This window comes from Terrapene carolina, unplaced genomic scaffold (assembly GCF_002925995.2).
Source record: "Terrapene carolina triunguis isolate 2854851 unplaced genomic scaffold, T_m_triunguis-2.0 Scaffold93, whole genome shotgun sequence".
NCBI classification, from domain to species: domain Eukaryota; kingdom Metazoa; phylum Chordata; order Testudines; family Emydidae; genus Terrapene; species Terrapene triunguis.
This window is the reverse complement of record NW_020664444.1, coordinates 2,374,334-2,395,446: the sequence shown is the minus strand read 5'-3', so window position 1 is coordinate 2,395,446 and position 21,113 is coordinate 2,374,334. Positions and strand designations below refer to the sequence as shown.

Below are 21,113 nucleotides of genomic sequence, written 5' to 3'. Positions count from 1 at the left end.
TTTGGGCATAAGCTTTCGTGGGTAAAAACCTCACTTATTCAGATGCAAGAAGTGAAGTTTTTACCCACGAAAGCTTATGCCCAAATAAATCTGTTAGTCTTTAAGGTGCCACCAGACTCCTTGTTGTTTTTGTAGATACAGACTAACACGGCTACCTCCTGATACTTGATAAGATGACAGACTCTAGTGTTGCAATGTGCAGATGAGACACACGGATCTACCTGTCCTTAACAATATATGACCAAACCACTGTCCCCCGGCTGGACCAGTGTTCGAATGACATCAGCTCATGGAAGAAGAGCAGCTGGTTGGAGGTGATGCAGGTGGCAGATGGAAACACCCACAACTGGTCAATTCAGTCCATAGTTTAGAAGATTCCTGGATTTCTCCCTAGTATGGAGCTCTCGCATTCCAGCAGGTGCCACTGGAGCCAGTCTAATCCCAGCACAACCCTGTAAAGCAACTTGGCAATGACTCTCTCCAGCGTCTATACCATAGCAAGGGCTGAATGCTTGATGCCAAGCTCATCAGAATAAGGAGGGAATAGCCCAGATCCCTGCTGTTGGCCGTGAGGTCCGTGTGCGCGTTATATGGAGGGAGGGTGGAGGTGTGATATCTCCTTGCATGTGAGTATTCCCTTGAATAGCAACTGTACTTTGCTGATCTGACTCTTCCAATGCAGCGTGCACAGCGAGTTTCCTTCTGCTCCTCGGATTGCACTCTTCCAGCAAGCCTCTCGGAAATAACTTCTGCAAGACTCCTGCTCTCCCTGCAGTTCGTTCTGGCGCAACGATCTGTGTCTGAGCGGCTTTCTGTACCGAACACGGACAATGAAAAGCAGGGTCCATGGCTCCTTAGACGCTGAATGCCCCCACACTGCCGGTGCTCAGTAAATGATAGATTTTCTGGTTCTTCGGTTGGAGAACTTGATCCTGTTGTTGTCAGCTGTCTCTGTTCCATCGCTGAGATTGACATCCGGATTCTCAGGCGCTGACCTATCAGCCTGATATAGACAGCTGTCTGAATCAGTCCCTGCACGGTGCAAACACAGGTACATTGGGATTGGAATGAACCAGAAATAAAGAGATCCTTCTTGTGCAGGCCAAAGCTGATTAGAGCGATTATTTTGAGCTTCCACACAAATAGAGCTGAGATTAGAAAAATCAAATACGGGTGACTTTTAAGGACTTCCATACAGGGGAAAGTTGTATCCGACTAAATCCATAAAGTTCCTTACACAGTAAATGGATTTTTCAGGGTGTTCTTTTTTTCTTCTCACCATTTTTGTGAGAAATGGCTTGTGTTTACCCATTCATATTCATAGACTTTATAGCCAGAAGGGACCAACTCGTCTGACCTCTACAATGCAGACCACATAATTTCACCTAGTTACTCCTGGACTGAGCCCAGTTACTTGGACTAGACTAAATCACATCTTCCTGAGAGGCAGCCTTTGCTTCTTCATGGTCTACTTCCTCCTCTTCTTTCGTCCAGCAGCGCCGCCATGAATTCTGAGTCGGGGGCATGCGGCATGTTCCGATTGGCTAAGTAATGCTGTAGGTGCAGCATGGCCGCTAAACAGCAGCACCAGTAGTGACTTGGTGAGCCGCAGGGAGCGAGAGAGACTTGAACACACAAATCGCAAAGGAGCTGCCAACTAGATTGGTTTTGTTTAACTTTCCAATCACGAAGTTTTCACAAGTCTGAAAGTTTCGCCTTTCCCTCTTTTGTGCTAAAATCAGAGTTTGTCTTTTTCTCTGAAATCTCTGCGATGGCTCATTGCCTCTCCTGGGAGCGCAGGAGCTTTTCAGAAGTGCAGTATTACTTAATGAACTAGCTTTCCTGGGATACGGAGGTTTCCAGGAGACAGGTTAATTGTTGTTAACCCTCATCCTCCCAGGCTTCTTCTTATCCAGATGACAAGCCCAGCTATTAAAAGGAAGTGTCTTTTGTTATAAATCTAAAATACGTTTTTTTAGGGTAATGTATGAGACCTCTTCAGTTTTCAAATGCAATTAAATTTGCTGAAGCATGCATCCAGTATCTTGCACTTAAGCAGACTAAATTAAGTGCAGTTCAGTTATTGCCCATCTCTCCAATGTCGTTTGAGTTACCTGGGGTATCATGAAAGGGAACTTGTAGTGTATCAAAGTGATTAGTCAACTGAAAGCTTAAATGCAGTAAAGCTGAGAAAATTAATTTAAGGAGCATGTGCTGTGTTGACAGCCATGCTTAGCTGAGCCAGGTAGGTGATTCTCAACTCCAGGCTTTCTCTTATGTTTATTTTAAGTTACAATTTTATAGAAAAGGGATGGCTCCTCGTTTCAGGACACCTTGCCCATCCATTAGAAATATAGTCCGCTCAAAAGACTGAGCCAAGAGCAACTCACCCCCAAGCCCACAAACAATTAACCAATAATGAAATCAGCCCTGTCTTTCCAGAAATGCCAGTCCTTGCTGAGGCCCAGCCCCAAAAGTCCAGGAACCAGGTCTGGGAACATGCCCCTAAATGTTAACAGTATTTGGGTTGTTTCAGACCAGAGTGGGGTGTTGCTTCCAACCTGGAGGACCCCTCCTGGAGAACCCTGCTGAGATCTCCTCCTTATATACTCAGGAGACTCCAAATTCAGCTCTTCCAATGCTCCCCGCTGTTGATCACTGGGGGTGGCTGCCCAGTATCAGGCACCAGTACCAGGTGCAGACAGCACTGAGGTGGGCAGAGGGGGTGTATTCGTGTTGCTGGCGGCTGCTCAGCACGTCCCAGACCCTGAGTCGTCCAGCCAGTCCCAGGTACCAGCCGAAGGCTCAGGGGACTTGCACTGTCCCTGCCACATGCTGCTGCTGCTCCCGGCCTGGCCCTCTTCTCCCAGCGACAGCACGGCTGCCATGTGTCCAGGCCTCACTCAGGCCAGGCCTTGGATGGGCTCCCCCTGCCAGGGAATCTCACCAACATGATCTTGAGGCTCCCTGGGGGTATTGGTACCTCACATTCCTTCTGTGAGCTCGTTTGGGGTCGAGGGAGGCCAAGACGAGCAGCCCAATCTTTTAGCGAATGTTTTCCTGCTCTGCTCCAAGCCAAGCCGGTAAGAAATGCTGCTGGGAGTTGCTTGTAAAGTCTCAAGCAGTGTGGATGAGACTGGGGGAGAACGCCACAGACCACTAAAAGCAAACAGGAGCAGCTCGTTTTCTCAAAAGTGAAACCGGAGGTGTCACTAGTTTAGCAGCCCGTGCATGCTTCAGTTTCTGCTCAGAGCGGGGAGTTTTGGGGAACATGCAGCAGTGTCAGGAAGACAACTGATGACCTTTTGACTGGGGTTTGCCAGTTGTAGACCCCGTGTCCCCCTGTCTTCCTTGGAGGGAAGCAGAGAAATGCTTCCGAGCAAACTCAACACATTGGACAAGCGAGGAGCACTGGTCGTGAATTGCATCTCAGTGTGATGTAGTGAAGCCTCCAGCTCTGGAAACAGCGCTGTGGGAAAGAGTGATGCAAACCCCTGTTAAAGCCTATGGAAAGGGGGATGCAGCTGATGGAGAATTCTCTTTTCACTGTAAAACGCCACAGGCTCCCAGCTGAGGAGGAACGACCTTGGAGCTCTGTATGATGCTATCCAACGTAACAGGCAGTGAAAAGAAACCGAAGGAGAACGGGGTGTCCTAGGGGACGGATCTGTCTTTGTCCTGCCCAACCCCAAAGTTGCCTGCAGTTGAGTTGATGCAGGAGAAGGGGCTGGGCTCCTCTCTGGGATTCCCTGCAAAGTTCCCAGTGGTGGGAAAATTATACCCCTTCGGGGTGGCTACATCCTCCCTTTGCCTACACAGTGGAGTCTAGGAGGCAGGTGCGGTTCCCAGCAAGATTTGGCATAGAATCTAATTAGGATTTCTGAGAATTTTAACTCAGTGGGGTACCCTGAGCTTTGGCTATCAAAACGGCGTGTGAGGCTCTCGCTCTCACCGTAAGAAAACTAAAGCCAGAGTTTATAAATGGCTATTGAGTGACACTTCTCCGGGACGGATTGCAGCTAAATAAAACTTACAAAGTGGGCTGGTTAATCAAGCTTCAATTACACAGGAGGATGCTGCAGAAAAAACCCTTCGTGCTGCCAGCGCTTGCTTTTTGTTTTCCATTTGCCATTGTTCTATTTTTGTTCTTGTCAACCTCTGTAATCGTACAGGTTCCCCCACACAGCAGTAACACTGGTAGGGAAAGGGGTACTGGATACAGTGAGAGAACAAGGCACGACCATGACTGGATTGTACCCCATTCCTCACCCAAACGGGGGCAAAGACTGGCACTGGGCAATATTGTGTGTGATGGCTCAAGCTAGTTGGAAAAATTCCAGCAAAACATATTTTGTTGGGATTTTCTGACTTTTGTTGAAATTGAAACATTTTGCAGGGTTGGTTCTATTTTGGTGAAGCTGCAGTGGAACCCAGGCAGGACCATGACAAAACCCTGTCTGGTTTCTGCTAGCTCACCCACTTGGCTCCTTGGTCGTTCAAATGCAGGACGGCCCTAGAGCTGGGTACCCCAGCCATCCCGGGCTTGGGGAGCCTATCGGGCGGACTGCCCCAGAGCCCGGGCGCTATTCCCTGGTTGGTGAGAATCTCAAAAGATTTTGGTTTTCATTCCAGATTGGAACAAAACCAAACTTGGAAATGTCCGAAGCCTCCGCAAAATGAAACTACGAGCGCTAATTGTGATTTACACTGGACACTACTGTGTCTTCTGACTGGGCTGCTGAACTTCATAAGAGTATTACTGTCCAACACTGTCAGAACCTCCTGCAGCAGCATCCCAACTGCTATCTGTAGTCACAGTATCTTAGGTTCACAGGGGCTTAAGGTCAGAAAGGACCATTAGATCGTTTAGTCTGACCTGCTGTATGATTCAAGCCAGAGAATGTCCCCATGTACCCCTGTACTGAGTGCAATAACTTGTGTTTGCCCAACGCATCATTGCCAGGAAGACAAACAGCCGGGATCTGAAGCTGGCAAGAGATGGTGAATTCACCACTTCCCTTGGCAGTTTGTTTGCAGGGTTAATTGCCCTCCCGGTAACAATTTGTGCCTTATTTCTAGCTGGAATTGGTCTGGCTTCAGCTTCTGCTAGACGGAAGATCTCTTCCAGCACTGGAATTGGTGCCCAGAGTAAATGGGAGTCTCTTAGTTTGGGGGCTGGGCTGTTGGGGAAAGCAGATAGTTGGCTTAAAAACCTCAAATGAATAGGATTAGTTTCTTCTTCTGAGTTACTTGATTCCCTAAGAGTAGACAGGCTGCTGGTTGGCTTCAGAGCATAAGGATGTTTGTGTGGTCTGAACATGGAGGGAGATCTGGAATATCTTTTGCCACCCTTGCCACTAATAGTTCACTAGGCCTAGCGAGTGTGGTGTAAGAACCTGTATCCAGTAGAACAGGATTTGTGCTGGCTCTCTGCCCAGGGGTGAATTTCACCCTCCGGGCTTCCGGGTTAAGACCTAATACATCAAATAAGTTAACTTGTTGCTTTTAATGAAATGTGACTGGATCTTTATGGACCTGATCCAGCTCCTACTGAAATCAATGGGATTTGGATGTGGCCGTGAAGCCCTGTCTCTGCACGTGAAATGCCAAGGGTGGGGGCTACATGCTGATATTTGGTGTAAGTCCATGATCTATCTTGGTCTCTCTGTCTCTCTCTTCTTTCCCGTTTAGGATCCAAGGAGCAAGCACAAATTTAAAATCCACACGTACTCCAGTCCCACCTTCTGTGACCACTGTGGCTCATTACTCTATGGACTCATTCACCAAGGGATGAAATGTGACAGTAAGTGAAGCTCTGTGTTATGGCCAGGGCTGATATAAAGGGGCAGGGCAAATCTCTGGTGGTCTGGGGCACATGCCAGGGAAGAACTCCTGACCACATTGAAGTCTAAGGGCAAAACTTCCATTGACTTCAATGGGGCTGGGATTTCACTTCATGTCTCAACCTGTCTCAATGCTCCAAGCAGGACTACAGTGTATTAGGGTGAAATGCACATTGTAGTAGACACGAGTTACTATTTGTGTTTTGTGATGCTTGCTGGGGAGGGGGCAGCCCCTGCCTCCGAGAGTTCGGGCTAGGGCTAGATGGATGCACGGAGGGCACAGCAGAAAGGGGACTACAAATCAGGAACTCTCTTACACACATCAGTCAGAGTCATTGGAGTTAAATTCCACCTTCCCCTTTCCCCACCTGACTCTTCAGAAGTCTTAAAATGGGAAGTAACCTCTGACGTGTGTGGGGGAGGGAGCTTTTCCCAGGTCCTGGTCAGAGAGCAGAGATCCAGGATATGCAGGCCACCAGCACGACTGAAACCACCGCCCTGCCCCTGACGATCATGCTCACAGTGTGTCACCCAGGTACCACCCAGTGGTCACGCCTCGCTGCTGGGATGGAAAGCGGGTCGGAATGGCCTCGGGCTCTGGAAGAGGAAGAGCAGCGGAGGTCCCTGGTTGGCCTAAGTCTTTCTTGGTAGTCCAGCCTTATTGGCCAGTCCTTTGGCTCACTGAAAAGGAGGCGAGAGATTTTTCCAGCATTTTTTTTCTTCCTCATTCCTTTTCCCCAACCCCTAGGAAGGCTGGTGTACAGTCCCCAAGTAAAGATTATTTCTAGAGCTGGGTGGTTCAGAGGCTTTGTCATGGGCTAGGGAGCCTTTCAACTCTCGCTCATGGGTTCAAATCCAGCTCAGTCTGGCAGTTATCAGAGGCCCATACCATTTCATGGTGGTTCAGCCTCCGCCATGAAACAAACTGTGAGGCTTTGATTCCTGAGTGGGATGGGGATCTCTGTCCCCTTGGCCACTAATCACTCCCCTTCTCTGCCTCAACAGAGGCTGAACATTTAATGAGCCAAAGAGACTGAGCTCCCGCCTGACTCCTAGCCCTGCAGTGGAGGGATCATGTCTATTGTCCATTGACAGGGGACAGTGTGAAGAATTGTGGGGACATTGCTTTATACGGGTGCAGGGGGAGCCAGAGGGAAAACCTGAGATGATTTCAAACCATATATTCGGAGACTGACTTCCTTCTATGCTGGCTTTTAGCGCCACCCTGTGGCTGTCCCATGGAGGTGACAAAATGCCCTCTGATTTATGCAATTTCAGCAGCCCCTTCTAGAAAGCATTTTCTCTGCTCATGTGGGTGTCGAGGTACAATAGCTGGTGGAATTGAGCAGGGAGGAATGACAGACGGATCTTTTCATTGCTCAAATGCTAATTAAGTAAATGGCATTTCTGTTACAATGGGGATATGCTGTAACTAATAGAACTGGTGATGAATCCCGAACATCTGCTTTAATGGGAAACCTGTCCAGCCGTCAGGGCCTGCACATGCCAATGTTTATGTAGTGCCGGGTTCCCATCCATATAGACACTTGCTGATCGGTGCAGGCACTGCTAATCAATGATCACTTCTAAAATGTCACCACGTAGACATAATTTTTTTGCACAAATTCAACACGTGCACGTGCTCTCTCCCTTCCTGTTGACCACTGACAAACTCAATCTAATGCGTAGAATTGCAACATGGGCATTGTGGGAGAAGTAATCCAATCAGTGGATAAAAGTCCCAACATGGTGGTTAAAGCTGGCACAAAAAGCACTACAATGTTTCTGGCCTTGCTCCTGCAATGGGGGGCATGCCGGTGGATCTCTGTGCACATGCAGAGCCCCGCTGACGCTACCCAGCGGGACTCCGCACAGTTCCAAAGGTCCGTAGGCAGAACCGGGGCCTGTATCGGTATTTGTACCGGATTCCCCCACAATCCTGCCCGTCTTTTTTCACCCTGCTCTGTTCAGAACTTTCAGGCGTGCTAGGAGCTGACTGTGGGGATGTAATCTTGTAATCTCCCTGCTGTGGAGTAAGTGTTTCTGTTTCCTTCTGTGCAGCCTGTATGATGAATGTCCACAAACGCTGTGTGATGAACGTCCCGAGTCTATGTGGAACGGACCACACTGAGCGCAGGGGACGGATATACATCAAGGCGGATATAGAAAAAGAAGTTCTCACCGTTGTAGGTAGGTGCATGGCTCTGCTGTGCAGATGCAGACTCCTCCAGTCCCTCGCTATTGTAACTTGCTGCCCTGAAAACTTGGCATAAATATCGCGTGTGTGTGAGTGCTTTCGTACGGCGGGAATGTGCTGGAGCTGCTCATGTCCCTGCTAGTGCCCATTAGTGGTGAGTTTGGGAGAAACGTCCTCTTAATTCTCTGGCTAGACCACTGCCTCTTCTTCCTGAGCCAACCTATTTAAACTAACAGCTCCAAGCCTGCCCACCCCATCTGCTGGGTCCTGTTTTTGTCTCTCAGACTTAGACTGCAGGCTCCTTGGGGCAGGGATCTGTATGTTTGTACAGCACCGAACACAATGGGGCGCGGGCCTCTAAGCACCAACACAAAGCAGATAATAACAGTCTTCTAGTGCACTGGCTGCTTCCCAGGGCCAACGGTAACATGCCAAGCCAATCCATTAAAGCAGGTGGGTGCTGGATCCTCCAAGCCGTGCAGGTTCATTGCAGGCTGGCTCCGCAATCACTAGATGGGGCATACATGATCAACTAATACTGTACATAGGGGAAACTCGGGGAGGGCGGCATCTCCAGGAAGAAACATGACGCACCAGAGCCCCCTTGTGGTGTCTCGCACGCAGGACGTGCAAATGCAGAAGGTGTGAGAGAAAAGAAAGGCACCCTCCCTAATTGAACTAACCTCGTTATCTCCATACTGACTTATACCTGTCTCTGGACATTTCCATTACTTGCATCTGAAGAAGTGAGGTTCTTACCCACGAAAGCTTATGCTCCCAATACTTCTGTTAGTCTTAAGGGTGCCACAGGACCCTCTGTTGCTTTTTACAGATTCAGACTAACACGGCTACCCCTCTGATATTTGGGTTCTGGAGAGGGTTATTTTCTGCCTCCAATAAATACACTGGCAGAGAGTCCCTTTCTGCTAGCAGAACCCAGCCAAGCATTTGTAAGGGATCTTGATTCCTCTGTGTATGTTAACAGCAGGAGAGACCAACCGCTGAAGACTAGACGTCTTTAGATCCGGCAGAGAGAGGAGGGGTTTGGCTGGTCTGGGAGGGACAGAAGCTGACTCTGAGAACATGGGGGGGTGTTTCTCTTAAAGACTGAATGTGACGCATGGCCCCACTGAAAGGAAGGAGGGCTGGGCCTGGTGCTAACGTCACTGCTCATGCGGCTGTTCCCAGGCTAGCTAGTCTCAATGGCTGGGGTTTATTATAAAGAGACTGCCCAGTTCTGTAGCTGGGGCCTGTGCAGAGGGCAGGAAGCATATAAAACTGTATTAAAGGGACAGGCCACAACGGCTGGGTCTCTCGTACAACCTTCCTTCCACCCCGCGACTTCAAAGGCCAGCCTGGCCTGCGGACTATTCCATTAATCTCATCTTTCCATGGCGAGGGCTGAATCCCGCTCTCTGGGATCTCCCAGTTCTCGGTGGCGCCTTTGGCAGAAATCTAGTTGACAGCTCCCTGCAGTGCAGATCTGGCTTCCAGGAGGAGATTCTGAGATTGTGCTGCTCAGACGCTCCCTGGTCAGCGCTCAGGCCGGAGCATCCCACCGCTGGGGGCTGGAGTTGAAATGGATAGGGCTGGCTCAGAGAGCTCTTGTTCTGGGCTCCTTAGTTTCCTGTTTTGGGGCTTTTAGGCTGAAATAGCCATAGGCTGGCTCCAGCTAATGTGGTCTGAGTCGCATTTGTGCTGGGAGACCGGGATGACACGTGTCTGAAAAGACAAACACTCTGCAGCGCTATTCCGAAGGGGAGATAATCTTTCTCTTCCCTGCTGCGGCCACATCCTCCTCTCCTTTCACCACCCGAGCTGGCAGAGTGAGCTCCGTGTTGTGCAGAAGCTGGGGAGTGCGCTGTACTTTATTCTGCATCCCCTACTCTGGCACAGCTCCGTAGAAGTTTCTGTTCCCCCAGCAGCTGTTTGCTTTGAGGACAGGGTCATAGCTGCAGAGTGTGTGTTGTGAGGCTGCCCTGCTTCCTAGTGGGACAGGCCTGGAAAGAAAAGCAGGCGCTCTGGTCAAGGCACAGGCTACTGCTTGTTCTGGTGGTAGGTTGAAGCACAACCGAGATTGAGTGGTGACCCGGGAGTACAAGAGGCTCTTGGTGACCGGTTGTAATTCTCCTGGGAGGAGGGGAGCTATTGAAGTAGAGCCTGTTGATCCACACCGCTAATTCCTGCAGCATTGCCGAGTACAGTGTACTGACCTCTTGGAAAAGTGGTAAGGTGTTGCTGTAGGCTAAAGATCCTCACTTGAGCCGGATGGAAACGGCTAAAACAAAGGCCTTAGCTTAGCCGTGTCCTGCTTCTCTGGAATGAGGGGCAAATGTATATTTCAAAAAGATCAACGTCCACTATCACAGAACCATACAGTTAGAAGGGCCCATCGAGTCTAACCCCCTGCCAAGATGCAGGATTTGTTGGGTCTAAACCATCCCAGACAGATGGCTCCAGCCTCCTTTGGAAAACCTCCAGTGAAGGAGCTTCCACGACCTCCCGAGGCGTCTGCTCCATTGGCCCACTGTTCTTACGGTTAGGAAGTGTTTCCTGAGATTTAATCTAAATCCGCCTTGCTGTAGTTTGAACCCATCGCCCCTTGTCCTGCCCTCCTTCGTGGTAGATGTGACTGGCTGGGAGGGAGATCCAGTCTGCAGAGCAGCCAAGTAAGAAAGTTTTTGTCAGGAAGGGGAGGTCTGTGCCAATCAACAAGTCTCCTGAAAAATCTGCCAGTTCTCGGAGCCCAAAAAGCTTCCTTGAAGACTCCTCAAGAACCTTGCTAGCTGTTTGGCTCTGTTCCCCCAGCCCGGGCTTCTGGGGCCTGATTTTTCAGCGGTACTGAGCCTCTGGAATTGCCCATCAGAATGATTGTCGACAGTAAATGCCTTTTTCACAGAACTGAAAATGTTCAGAGAAACTGAATTTTTCCCCAAAAACTGGTGTGTCCAGCAGGAAGATGGAAATGCTGCCTGCCTGTAAAGCTCTTGGTAATTTCTCTTTCAGGCAGGCAAACGGAAACATTTCATTGTGGCTGTCCCCACACAGACTTTTTCTGGAAATCTTTTCCCGTGAAAACTCTTGTGGTTTTGACTTTTTCTCTTCGTTTGAGTGGAGATTCCTCCCCCCCCCCCCCCGAAAACACGCCGTTTTTTCACGGGAAGCGATTTCCATGTTCTGCTCTCATTGCGAGCGCTCAGTCGGTCTGAAACCCCAATCCTGAATGTGACATAATTTGTATGCGGCGTTGCGAGTTGAACAGTGACAGCCCAGATGCTCACCACCCTCCGGTGAGCATTTGTGTTTAAGACGTGCCTGGCTGTTTGTCTCCATGCCCAGATCCATGTAGTAGTGCAGTCTGTGAACAGGTGGGATGGTAAATTGCATGTTACCCTCTAGGTGGCAGCACAGTCCCATAAATGGCCTGTGAAGTCCGTAATCGCGGGCAGTGCTAGGAAAGGTTTCATCTGAGCCCTGGTGGGCGCAACCAAGAGGCTCTTGTCTCACTGGGCTGGGCTTTTCTTAAGCTACCCCCGAGATGATGGACGTGCCCGTGGTGCTGAGGGCACTGGGTGCCCACAGGCAGAGCTGGCATTGCTGACTTCAGGGGGCAGCGCTGGGAGATTGAGACACGAGCCAGGGGTTGGGGTGGGCACGGCTGCCTTGTGGCTGGGATAAGAGTTGAATAACACTGCTGGTAAGCCAGTCCCCTTCCCCTCCCGCTGAACTCCCTTCTGTGGAGCTCCCTTTTCTGGCATTGCTTCCTGGCTCCATCCAGGGCCAGACAGAGCAGCCACAAACCATGAGTGGGTTGTCAGAGCATCCTCCTTCCCCCATCAATCCATGGACTGTGTGCGCGTCTGTCTCCTGCTCTGCACCGCAGGCGTGACCCACTCCCAGGCTAGGGGCAGCAGTGCTGGTGCACGAGATGAAAGCCATTCTCTCCCGGCTGGACGCGGCGGTTTGTGACAGAACGATGTTCCACGCTGTCATACCCAGAGAACCCTCACAGGGGGCAGCGTTGGTATTCGAATACGCTTTTTGAATAACAATCGTTCTTGCTGGTGCCCAGACACCCCGATGATGGGCAGGGCAGAAATGTGAGACTACTCCAATGCTAAATCTGTTTCCCAGTCAGCAAAGCGTGTCAGTTGGTACCATGCTGGAAAGTGACCGTAGCTTAGCATGGGATCTGGTTGACCCTAGGTGTGGCCGGGAACAGCCTGATGAGAACCCAAATCTCATTGACTTAATAAAATCAAACCCTTTTGGCAAAGACTCGAAACTCTTAAATACTTGGCAAAGCTTTACAAAAGTCCTTGTTCCCTGCCCCCTCCCTCCCGGTGAAACTTCCCTGAATCCAGAAACTTGCTCTTGGCTCCTTCGCAGCATCGAAGAGGCAGAGAGGGGGCAGCACGATGGTCCGATCCAGGGGCCAGGTTGAGTCAAAGACAGACTTTCCATCGACTCCAGCAGGAGCTGGGTCAGGCCTTCCAGACAACGATTCCCATGCAAGGCCCCTCTGAACTCATTAGCAATGTCTCCCCTTTCGTGGGTGACTCCTCTTTGCTCGTTCGTGCAGGTTAATGATGCTGCCAACTTGTTGGAACTTTTTTTCAATGATGATCTTCCCTCTCTCTGTGATCCCACTGTCCTGGGTGATGCTGCTGCATCTCAAAATGCAATGTGCTGGGGTTGGAGAAATGTCTTCTGTCTACTATAATAATGTGTGTGTAATAACCAATCAATCCAATACATGGTAAGGCTCCTTGTCTCATGAAGGATTAAATATTTTAGATTTAAGAAAACATAAATAGTTGTGTCTGTTAGGACAGCAGCAACGGCGGGAAGTGAAGATCGACCTGGGGGTCAAGGATGGGTTGTGGTTGCTGTTGCAGTTGGCTTAATAGCCTGTGTGGGTGGCAGCATCAACGTTCCTGGCTCTTTAAAGAGGGACATAAGTCTGTCCTTTTGGGAGCAGGTGTTGCTAAGGAAAATAAGGATTGGCTTTGGATCCCAGGCAGCCTACGTTTTGGAGCTGTCTATCTGCTTTAAGGCAGCACAAATAGTTGTTTGGTCACCTGGTGTCTTTAGGAACACAAGAACAAGAGAACATTAATTGAAATTAAAAGGTGGCAAATTGAAAACTAATAAAAGGAAAAGCTCATAATTAGACTGTGGAACTCACTGCCGCAGGAAGTTGTTCAGGTCCAAAACATACCAAGATCCAAAAGAGAGACAGGAGGTTTATCTGTATCACAAGGCTATCTGGAATGCTAATTAATGCTAACAAAAACAATGGGAAATGATTCAACTTCCCACTTGTGAGTTTCAGTCTCTAGGTTTCATCCTCGCCCCTGATAGTTCATGTGGAGGGCAGATATCCCACGTCAGCCTAGTGTGAATCTTCTTGCACCTTTCTCTGAGGCCTCTGGTGCTGGCCGCTGTCGGAAGCAGGATACTGAGCTAGATGGGCCGCAGCTCTGATCTGGGCTGGCTGTTCCTGTGCACTCTGCACGCTTTGTGTCCGTGGCCACGCACAGCAACGCCGAAAAAAAGCCTCGGCGAACGTGGACAGGGAGATGTTACCAGACTGGGGCACGGCAGGGCATCGTGCCAGCCGACAGCTATTGGATTTGCGTAGCCGTGTTCTCGAGGCTATAAAGCAAAACAGCTGGTCCCCTCAGCACCCATTGTGCTCCTGCCCGGTAGCTGCTAGCTGTGTCCATGTGCCGTTTCTCCCCTCTGTCCTGGTGGGTAAGTGGTTTAGAGCCCAGAAGAGGGGGAACCTTTGTGCTGATGGTCCCAGCTCCACTCTTCCATTTGCTCTTCTCTGCCCTCCATCCTAGTGTGCCCCCTTGCTGCGCTGCCCCTCCTCCAGTGCTTCCCAAAACAGACTCCCTCTGTGAGGCCTTTCGGGGGGCCAGGCTGAAGCCTCCGGTAGCTCCCACTTCTGCTGACCCCAAGGCCCTGCCGCTGTCTGTAGGAGGCACTCCTGTTGGTCTGTGAAACTCTCTGCTGGCTGATGGCACTTGCTATGGGCAGCCCCGCTGTGTCACTGACCTGCCATACGCACCCTTGATTCTGGGTTCAGCTCCCCCCCCCCCCCCCGCAATGCAAAGAGCCCAGGTAGCTAGTCAGTCCATTGCGAAGGGCATTGGTCCCACACTCTCACACACACACACTCTCACACTCTCTCTCACACACACACACACACACACACACACACACACACACACACACACACACACACACACACACACACACACTTTCCCCCACTTGTCCAAGTCGCCATCTACTTGAGACAGCAAATTTGGGACTAAGGTCTGCTCTCGCCATGCAGTTGGCCTTATGCTGAGCCAGAGAAATGGGGTGTCTCCGTCCCTTCCCTGCCAGCCTTCATCTGGGAAGGCAACAGGGGCTGTTATGAAAGGTCAGCGCCAGGCTCACAGTGCTAGACTAGCTTTAGTGTTTGCGGATGCTGCTGACGCCTCCAGGGATCGGAGATGCCTGTTTCCAAGATGCACTGACACTTGAGCGACGGTTAAAGATGTTTTTCCTGTGTCTGCTGTAGAAGCAACTTCCAATTAGGCCTTGTTTTCTTCTCGGCGCAGCATTTACTGGAGCGGTGACCTTTTCAGAGTGTGCACCGCTTGGGTCAGGTCAAGGCTTCATCCTCAGTCTGCATCTCTTGCTCATCACCAGGCTGCCCTGGGGACAGGAAAGGCCCCCGAGGAGTGACTGGCACTTTCTAATGTGCCATGCTGGGTGGTCTGTTGCCGAGTGGGGAGTCTATGATCAGTCACTGTCCTCCCCATATCGGGGTTTTGGGGCAGCCCCCTCAAATCAAGTTCTCTTTGTTCATGCGGACAGCCTGGAATCACCCTGCCAGGTGACCCTTGTGCTGTGAGAGATGGTGGCGATGGGCACCGAATAGGAACCCAGAGGGGGAAGGGGCTAGCTTGCATTCTTAATGAATATGGCACAGCTGAAGAGGGATGGGAGGGTGGCTTTCGGGCAGCACATCCTGGCATGCATGCGCTCAGCTGCCGCTCGGTCGTGAGAGCCCTGCAGTGCCAGCTGGTCCCCATTTCTGAGAGTGGACTCCATGCAAATGCTCCCCCACTGATCGGATAGTGACACTCTCCTCTTTAAGTCCCTCCCTGCCTACACTTAAAGCCCTTCACAATCCAGCCATGCCCCCATCCCGAACCTTGTCTCTTAAACAACTCCAACTTCTCCACTCCACCAGGATGCTCTGGTCATCTCCTCGCTTCCCTCGATGTGCAGAACTGCTTCCCCAGACCCATGCCCTCCTTCCGGTCAGTTCCCTCCAAAGCACCCACTTCTGTGAGGCCTTCAAGCAAGAGGTTCGTCACTTGGAAACCCAGGCCAGCAGAAACAGGTTAAAAAAAGAACTAGATACGTTCATGGAGGATAGGTTTATCAGTGGCTATTAGCCAGGATGGGCAGGGAAGCAAAACCATGCCCTGAAGTGTGTCTAGCCTCTGTTTGCCAGAAGCTGGGAGTGCACAACAGGGAATGGATCACTCAATAACTACTCTGTTCTGTTCATTCCCTCTGGCATTGGCCACTGTCAGAAGGCAGGACGCTGGGCTAGATGCACCATTGATCTGACCCAGTGTGGCCGTTCTTATGTTCTTAAACCAGGCAGGCCTCCTCTCCCACCTCTCGAATGTGTGGTGTGCCCAGAATCCGTATCTGTTCCTGGCAAGAGTCTGTGGCTTAGTCTGTCAAATAGCCCAGTCAAAATTCTGGGCACTCATTGTCTGAGGTATTCGAGTCAAGCCTCAAATCATGAGACTGGCTTAGAAACCACAAATGGTGGTGGTGGGTTTTTTTTTTTTAATTTATAAATTTTGGATTTTGTCCCCTGGTTTCTGAGCCCCCAGGGTGCCCTTGGGTCCAGTTTTCAAACTTTTCTCTACAGCTGCGAGGGCTGGAAACTTCCACTTTTTTTAAAATTAAATTTGATATTTCAGGAGTTGATGCCAGGAGCTGGGGCTGGAAGAAAAACGCCAACTCGGGCAAGAGTCGTGATTAAATCACAAGAGCTGGCAACGCCGTATTTATTTAGGCCCCAGTGAGTGGTCAGCACAGGCCTCCGTGGGGGTTGTGGGCTCTTCTGCTGCAGAGACACCCTTCTTAGTGAGAACAGGTGCCTTGGTGGGAGCAGAAGGGTGTGGGTGAACAGTGGTGGGAGCATCTCTCCTGCCAGTCAGGAACCAACAGGGCCCATGGCACTCCTGCAGTATAGTCCCCAGGCACTAAACCAGCATTGTCCTTACCTGTCGTGGCTTTAGGGCCAGAGGGAGCACGCTGCCCTGCACAATCACTGAATGAGCTAGAGCAGTCTGCTCAGGTGAGGGCAGAGCGCCGAAGGCTTTGTCGAAGTCATTCCCATCTTTTCCCCGAGCTGCTTGTTCTTTCTACTGATCTAACTGCTCCCAGCAAATCTGAGCCCCAGCTGTGGCCCACTCCAGTGTGGCTGTGCAATGCTCCAAGAACCGAGGCTTTGGTAGATTTTTATAGGTATTAGAGTTGCTGGGGAAAAAATGTTTTTTTTTTTTTTTAATTAGAAAAATGGCTTTTTCTTTCCAAATCTAAATATTCATGAAAACTCTTTGCTTGGTTGGGTTCTTCTGGACAGTTTTCATTTACTGAAACCTGTTGGGTTGGGTTCCCCCCCCCGCCAGGAAACAAAAAGTGCCAATTAATGATTTTGATTTTTTTTTTAATTGTGAACAATTTTGGAAAAACCGAGTGGGTCAGTTTCAAATTCTCTCCAAGAGAAGCAACATTGCCGTTTTGGTGACATTTCTCTTTCATTTGTTTGAATCCGTTCTGAAATGAGATATATTCTTGGAACCAGAGGTCCCAGATCTTGTCTAAAATCTTGTATTTCAGCCACACTCTCTTGCGCTCCCAAAACGCATGTGCTATGAACCTGTTGCGCTTGAATCAGGCCAATTTTCCATTTGTTAACTGTGCCTATAAAACAACTTTGAAATATGCTGCTCTTTGTCCAGATTCCTGTGGCCGTGGTACAGGAAAGGAACCAGGGTGGGGAGTAACTTCCTCCTGGGTTAGGTTACAGGCAGGACAAGCGAGGAAAGTGTCAGTCGCTAGCATTTCTGGAGCTGTGCTAGGCCAACAGTCTGTGTCTGGAGGCTGCTGGGCCGTTGTACATACAGGCGATAGCAGTTGGAGTGTAGGCCGTTGTTGGCACGGCAGCCCTTGAGTGCCTCGGAAGCAAAAGCTCCAGCTCCTTGCTGCCAGCGGGGCTTGAATGCGATAATCCACAGAACAATTCGGGGCTGCGACTCAGCCCCATGTGCAGCGTTTACACTTCAGCAGGGCTGTCACCGGAACCAGAGCAGCAGCAGAAACCTGTTGAGCTGCCTCTCCTATGTGGACGAGTCTTTGCATTTGTGCTGCTAATCGGTCCTTTATGATAGGAACAGGGCTCCATTACCGCTCCCCTCGTTGTAATTGGATAATGGGCACGCCCAGGAGTGTGGCTCTGTACTGCAATAATTAGCTCTGTTGCCTGCTCGGAAGCACAAGGATTTTCTGGAGTTCCCAGCCTAAATTCACTGTTTGCTGTACTGCTTTATCTAATAATACAGTTCCCTGCATAAATAAATGGCGCCATCTTAATGCTGTTGCTTTATGAAATTCCCCAGTTCCAAGTCATGATTCAGGGATAGTCAGGCTCTGAACTGCCAGTGGGGGGAGAGTTTGGAAAGTCGAAGGCCAGGAAAGGCGCTTGAAGCAGCTGCTGGCTGGATACTCTAAAACGTTGACGTTTTTTGAGGACCTGATCCTGTGCGGGGCTGAGCATTCTGGTCCTGATCTGCCCAAGCACTGAAGCACATACTTAACTGTAAGTGCAGGAGCCATCCCTTGAAGTGGTGACGGTGATGTGAGTTGTTTGGGGTTTGATTGGGATCCAAAGGGGGAGAAGGAAAATGGTAGCGAAAACCAGCCTGTGCGTGAAGCAGGACCCCAAGGGGCAGGGAGCCAGCTGGATGAGCAGTGACCCGTTTGATTTGTTTGGTTCCCAGTGGAGCTGGTTGAAAATTTTCCAAGGGAAGCTGTTCTGTTGGAAAGTTGGCTGAGATGAAATCGAAATCTTTTGTGGGAAATGATTTGTTTTAACTGGATTGTTTTGCCTTTTGTTATAATATAAAAAAATATCAAAATGACAAAGTTTCCATCAGGTTGTTTTGATGTTTCTGACATTTTGACTTTTCTTTCTGATTTGAAATGAGAACAAATTTTAAACTGTCAGAATTTCCTGGCCTGCAGACGTTCTATTTTCTGGTCTGCTCTAGTTCTTCCCTCCATTGGGGGCATTATTAATGGCTCCTCTTTCAGCTAGTGTTAGCATCACTTTATGCAAATTATAGCTAAGAAAAAATCTCCTCTTGAATTTCCAAGTTTAAGGTTTCTTCTGTTTTTGCAATGCCAGTTGTGTGGTTGGTTTTACAGTAGTGGCTAGAGCTTCGACACAGATCAGACACATTGCGTTAAGAACATAAGAATGGCCCTACTGGGTCAGACCAAAGGTCCATCTAGCTCAGTATCCTGTCTTCCGACAGTGCCCAGTGCCAGGTGCCCCAGAGGATATGAACAGAACAGGGAATCAAGTGATCCATCCACTGTCAGCCACTCCCAGCTTCCGGCAGGGACAGTCAGAGAATGGGGTTAGGTACTATACATACATGTAGTAGTGAGACAGCCCCTGCTGCCAGTGCTGCCAGCCTAAATAGAACAGACAACATAGGGCAGGAGAAGAAGCGTGGCTGAGCCTTAGTGAATTTAGTTGTTTGGGGGTTTAATCTAGCTCCCTGCAGTTTGGCACAGCCACTGCAGTGCTGAAAAGAACAAAGGTAGGAAGCGGAAGCAAGTGATTGAACAAGATCTTCTGGCAGCGTCGGGTTAGAAAAATAAAATTTCAAGTGATTGAAAACTGCTAGAAATGCCTGCTAGAAATGATGTACGTTTGTGCATGTGTATTATCTGTGGCAGCCTCATGGTGTGAGGTGCCATATAGACAAGCCCAGAGATGGAGCCTGATGCAAAGAACTTACAATGGAATCTAAAAACATGGACCAGAACCTGTAACTCTCGTTGCTCGGAGCCATCCCATCACGTTGCAATCTATTAGGAAGTGTGACTGGAGCCAGCCCCTGGGCTCACTCTCATCCTCTGTAGGAGCATGTTCTCTTAACGAGAATAAAAATCAAGCGAACGTCCGTTCTTCTAACAGAACCATTGCAAAATGCGTGGAAGTGTCTGGCCGAGGTTTCAGGCGCACATAAGGACTAAACACACTTTTGGACCTGACGATAAGTGGCTAGAAGGCAGCAGAACGTGATCTGCGGAGCACTGGGTCGCTGGGCTACTTCCAAACCTGAGAGCAGCTCTGGTTCAGCTGCTGCCGTGGCCACCAACGCTCGGTGCCGGGATGTTCTGCACCCCTCTGGCCCCCATCCGAATAGCGTGGCTTTCTTTCTCCTATGAAGCAGGCAGTGTGGTTCCATCTGTCTGTCTGAACTGATTTACAGACCGCACACACCACACTGGGCCAGATTGACAAAGGGATTTAGGCGTTGAAAGATGCCGACAAGCACCTAGTGAGGCTTACAAGCTCACCCAAGTTAAGCCTCTAACTTCCACTGGCTTTCAAGAGGATTTAGGCTTGGTCTACCCTACACACTTACTTCGGTATGACTCTCTCACCGTGTGAAAAATCCACATCTCCGAGCAACGTAGTTATACTGACCGTAACCCCCCGTGTAGACAGCGCTGTCTTGCTGACATAGCGACCACCTCTCCCAGAGGTGGGGTTATTAAGCCAATGGGAGAGCTCTCTCCCATGGGTTTAGAGCGTCTTCACTGGGCGTGCTACTGCAGCGCATACAGTTTGTTCTAAAGCAAAACTGGAATGGTAAATGTATTTAATCTCAGTTTCTGGAACACCGTATGTTAGCTGATATGGAATAAAATGGGGCATCGTAAGATCTCCAGCTAAGTAGATAGTGCAGTGTATTGTGACGGGGTGTATCAGCCCCGTGACATGTGTCTGTCTATTTATATATATTGCCTTAAGTGAAAGGCAGGAAGTGATGGCATTATTTGTCTGGTGTCAGACAGGTGAGACTGTACATTCAGTCTGTGTTCTGTGGTGGACTTTGATCAAGTATCTTATTAAAGTAAAAAGACTTCACTGAATAAAATGGGACATTGTAGCAAATTAAAATGTCATCAAGGTGTTACATGTTTTTGCTTCCATAATGTAGCGGCTCCCAATGTGGTGGCAGATTATTCTAAGCCTATTGTATTAAGAGGTGTGAATACTGAGTCTGTGGAATGGAGGAGCAAGAGGATGTGAAGCTAGGTCATTGACTCGGCTTGAAGTCCATTATTACGTCTCCGTTTCTGCTTTTCAGAGGCAGTAAGGCAGTATGTAGCACATAGCATGAAACCGAATTTCAGTGATAAAGCTATTAATATGAAGGACTCTCTTGGTGCATTGCCTCGCCAGCTCCATGCTGCTACTTAGTTGGAATTAGATTTGCCTGCTGTTCAGAGTGGTGTTCTATCTAATTCCCAGGAAGTTGGCTTTCTCCCAATGGGAAGTTCATATGGCTGTGCTGTAGGTTGGGTGATCTATCTGTTCCCTGCTAGGAGATGTGGCAACCCCAGAGGGAATGAGAGGCATGGATGTATGTAGGTTTGAAACGAAGGAACCAGTTTTGTTTTGTATAATCTTGGGAGTGTGGAATATAGCAGGAACCGACAAGATCTCTGGGTACCTTGTGGCATATGTAAAAAGCAACAGAGGGTCCTGTGGCACCTTTAAGACTAACAGAAGTATTGGGAGCATAAGCTTTCGTGGGTAAGAACCTCACTTCTTCAGATGCAAGAATGGCATATGGGCAGTCTTAATACCCACCACCCTTTCTTAGTAAACCTACATAAAACTGCCATTTGTAAACTGACATCTTGGGTAATGCACGTCAGGCTCAGAGCTGGCCCTCCAC

At 49.5% G+C, this 21,113-nt stretch overlaps 1 protein-coding gene across 2 annotated transcripts in view; it reads left to right on the top strand.

The window, feature by feature from the left end:
• PRKCB (protein kinase C beta) overlaps nucleotides 1–21,113 on the top strand; it is a 227,428-nt gene that overhangs the window by 123,326 nt on the left and 82,989 nt on the right. For both annotated transcript variants that reach the window (XM_026650793.1, XM_026650794.2), the window contains 2 exons: nucleotides 5,692–5,803; nucleotides 7,905–8,033. In XM_026650793.1, the coding sequence (XP_026506578.1) occupies nucleotides 5,692–5,803; nucleotides 7,905–8,033 (241 nt within the window). The remainder of the gene's footprint in view (nucleotides 1–5,691; nucleotides 5,804–7,904; nucleotides 8,034–21,113) is intronic.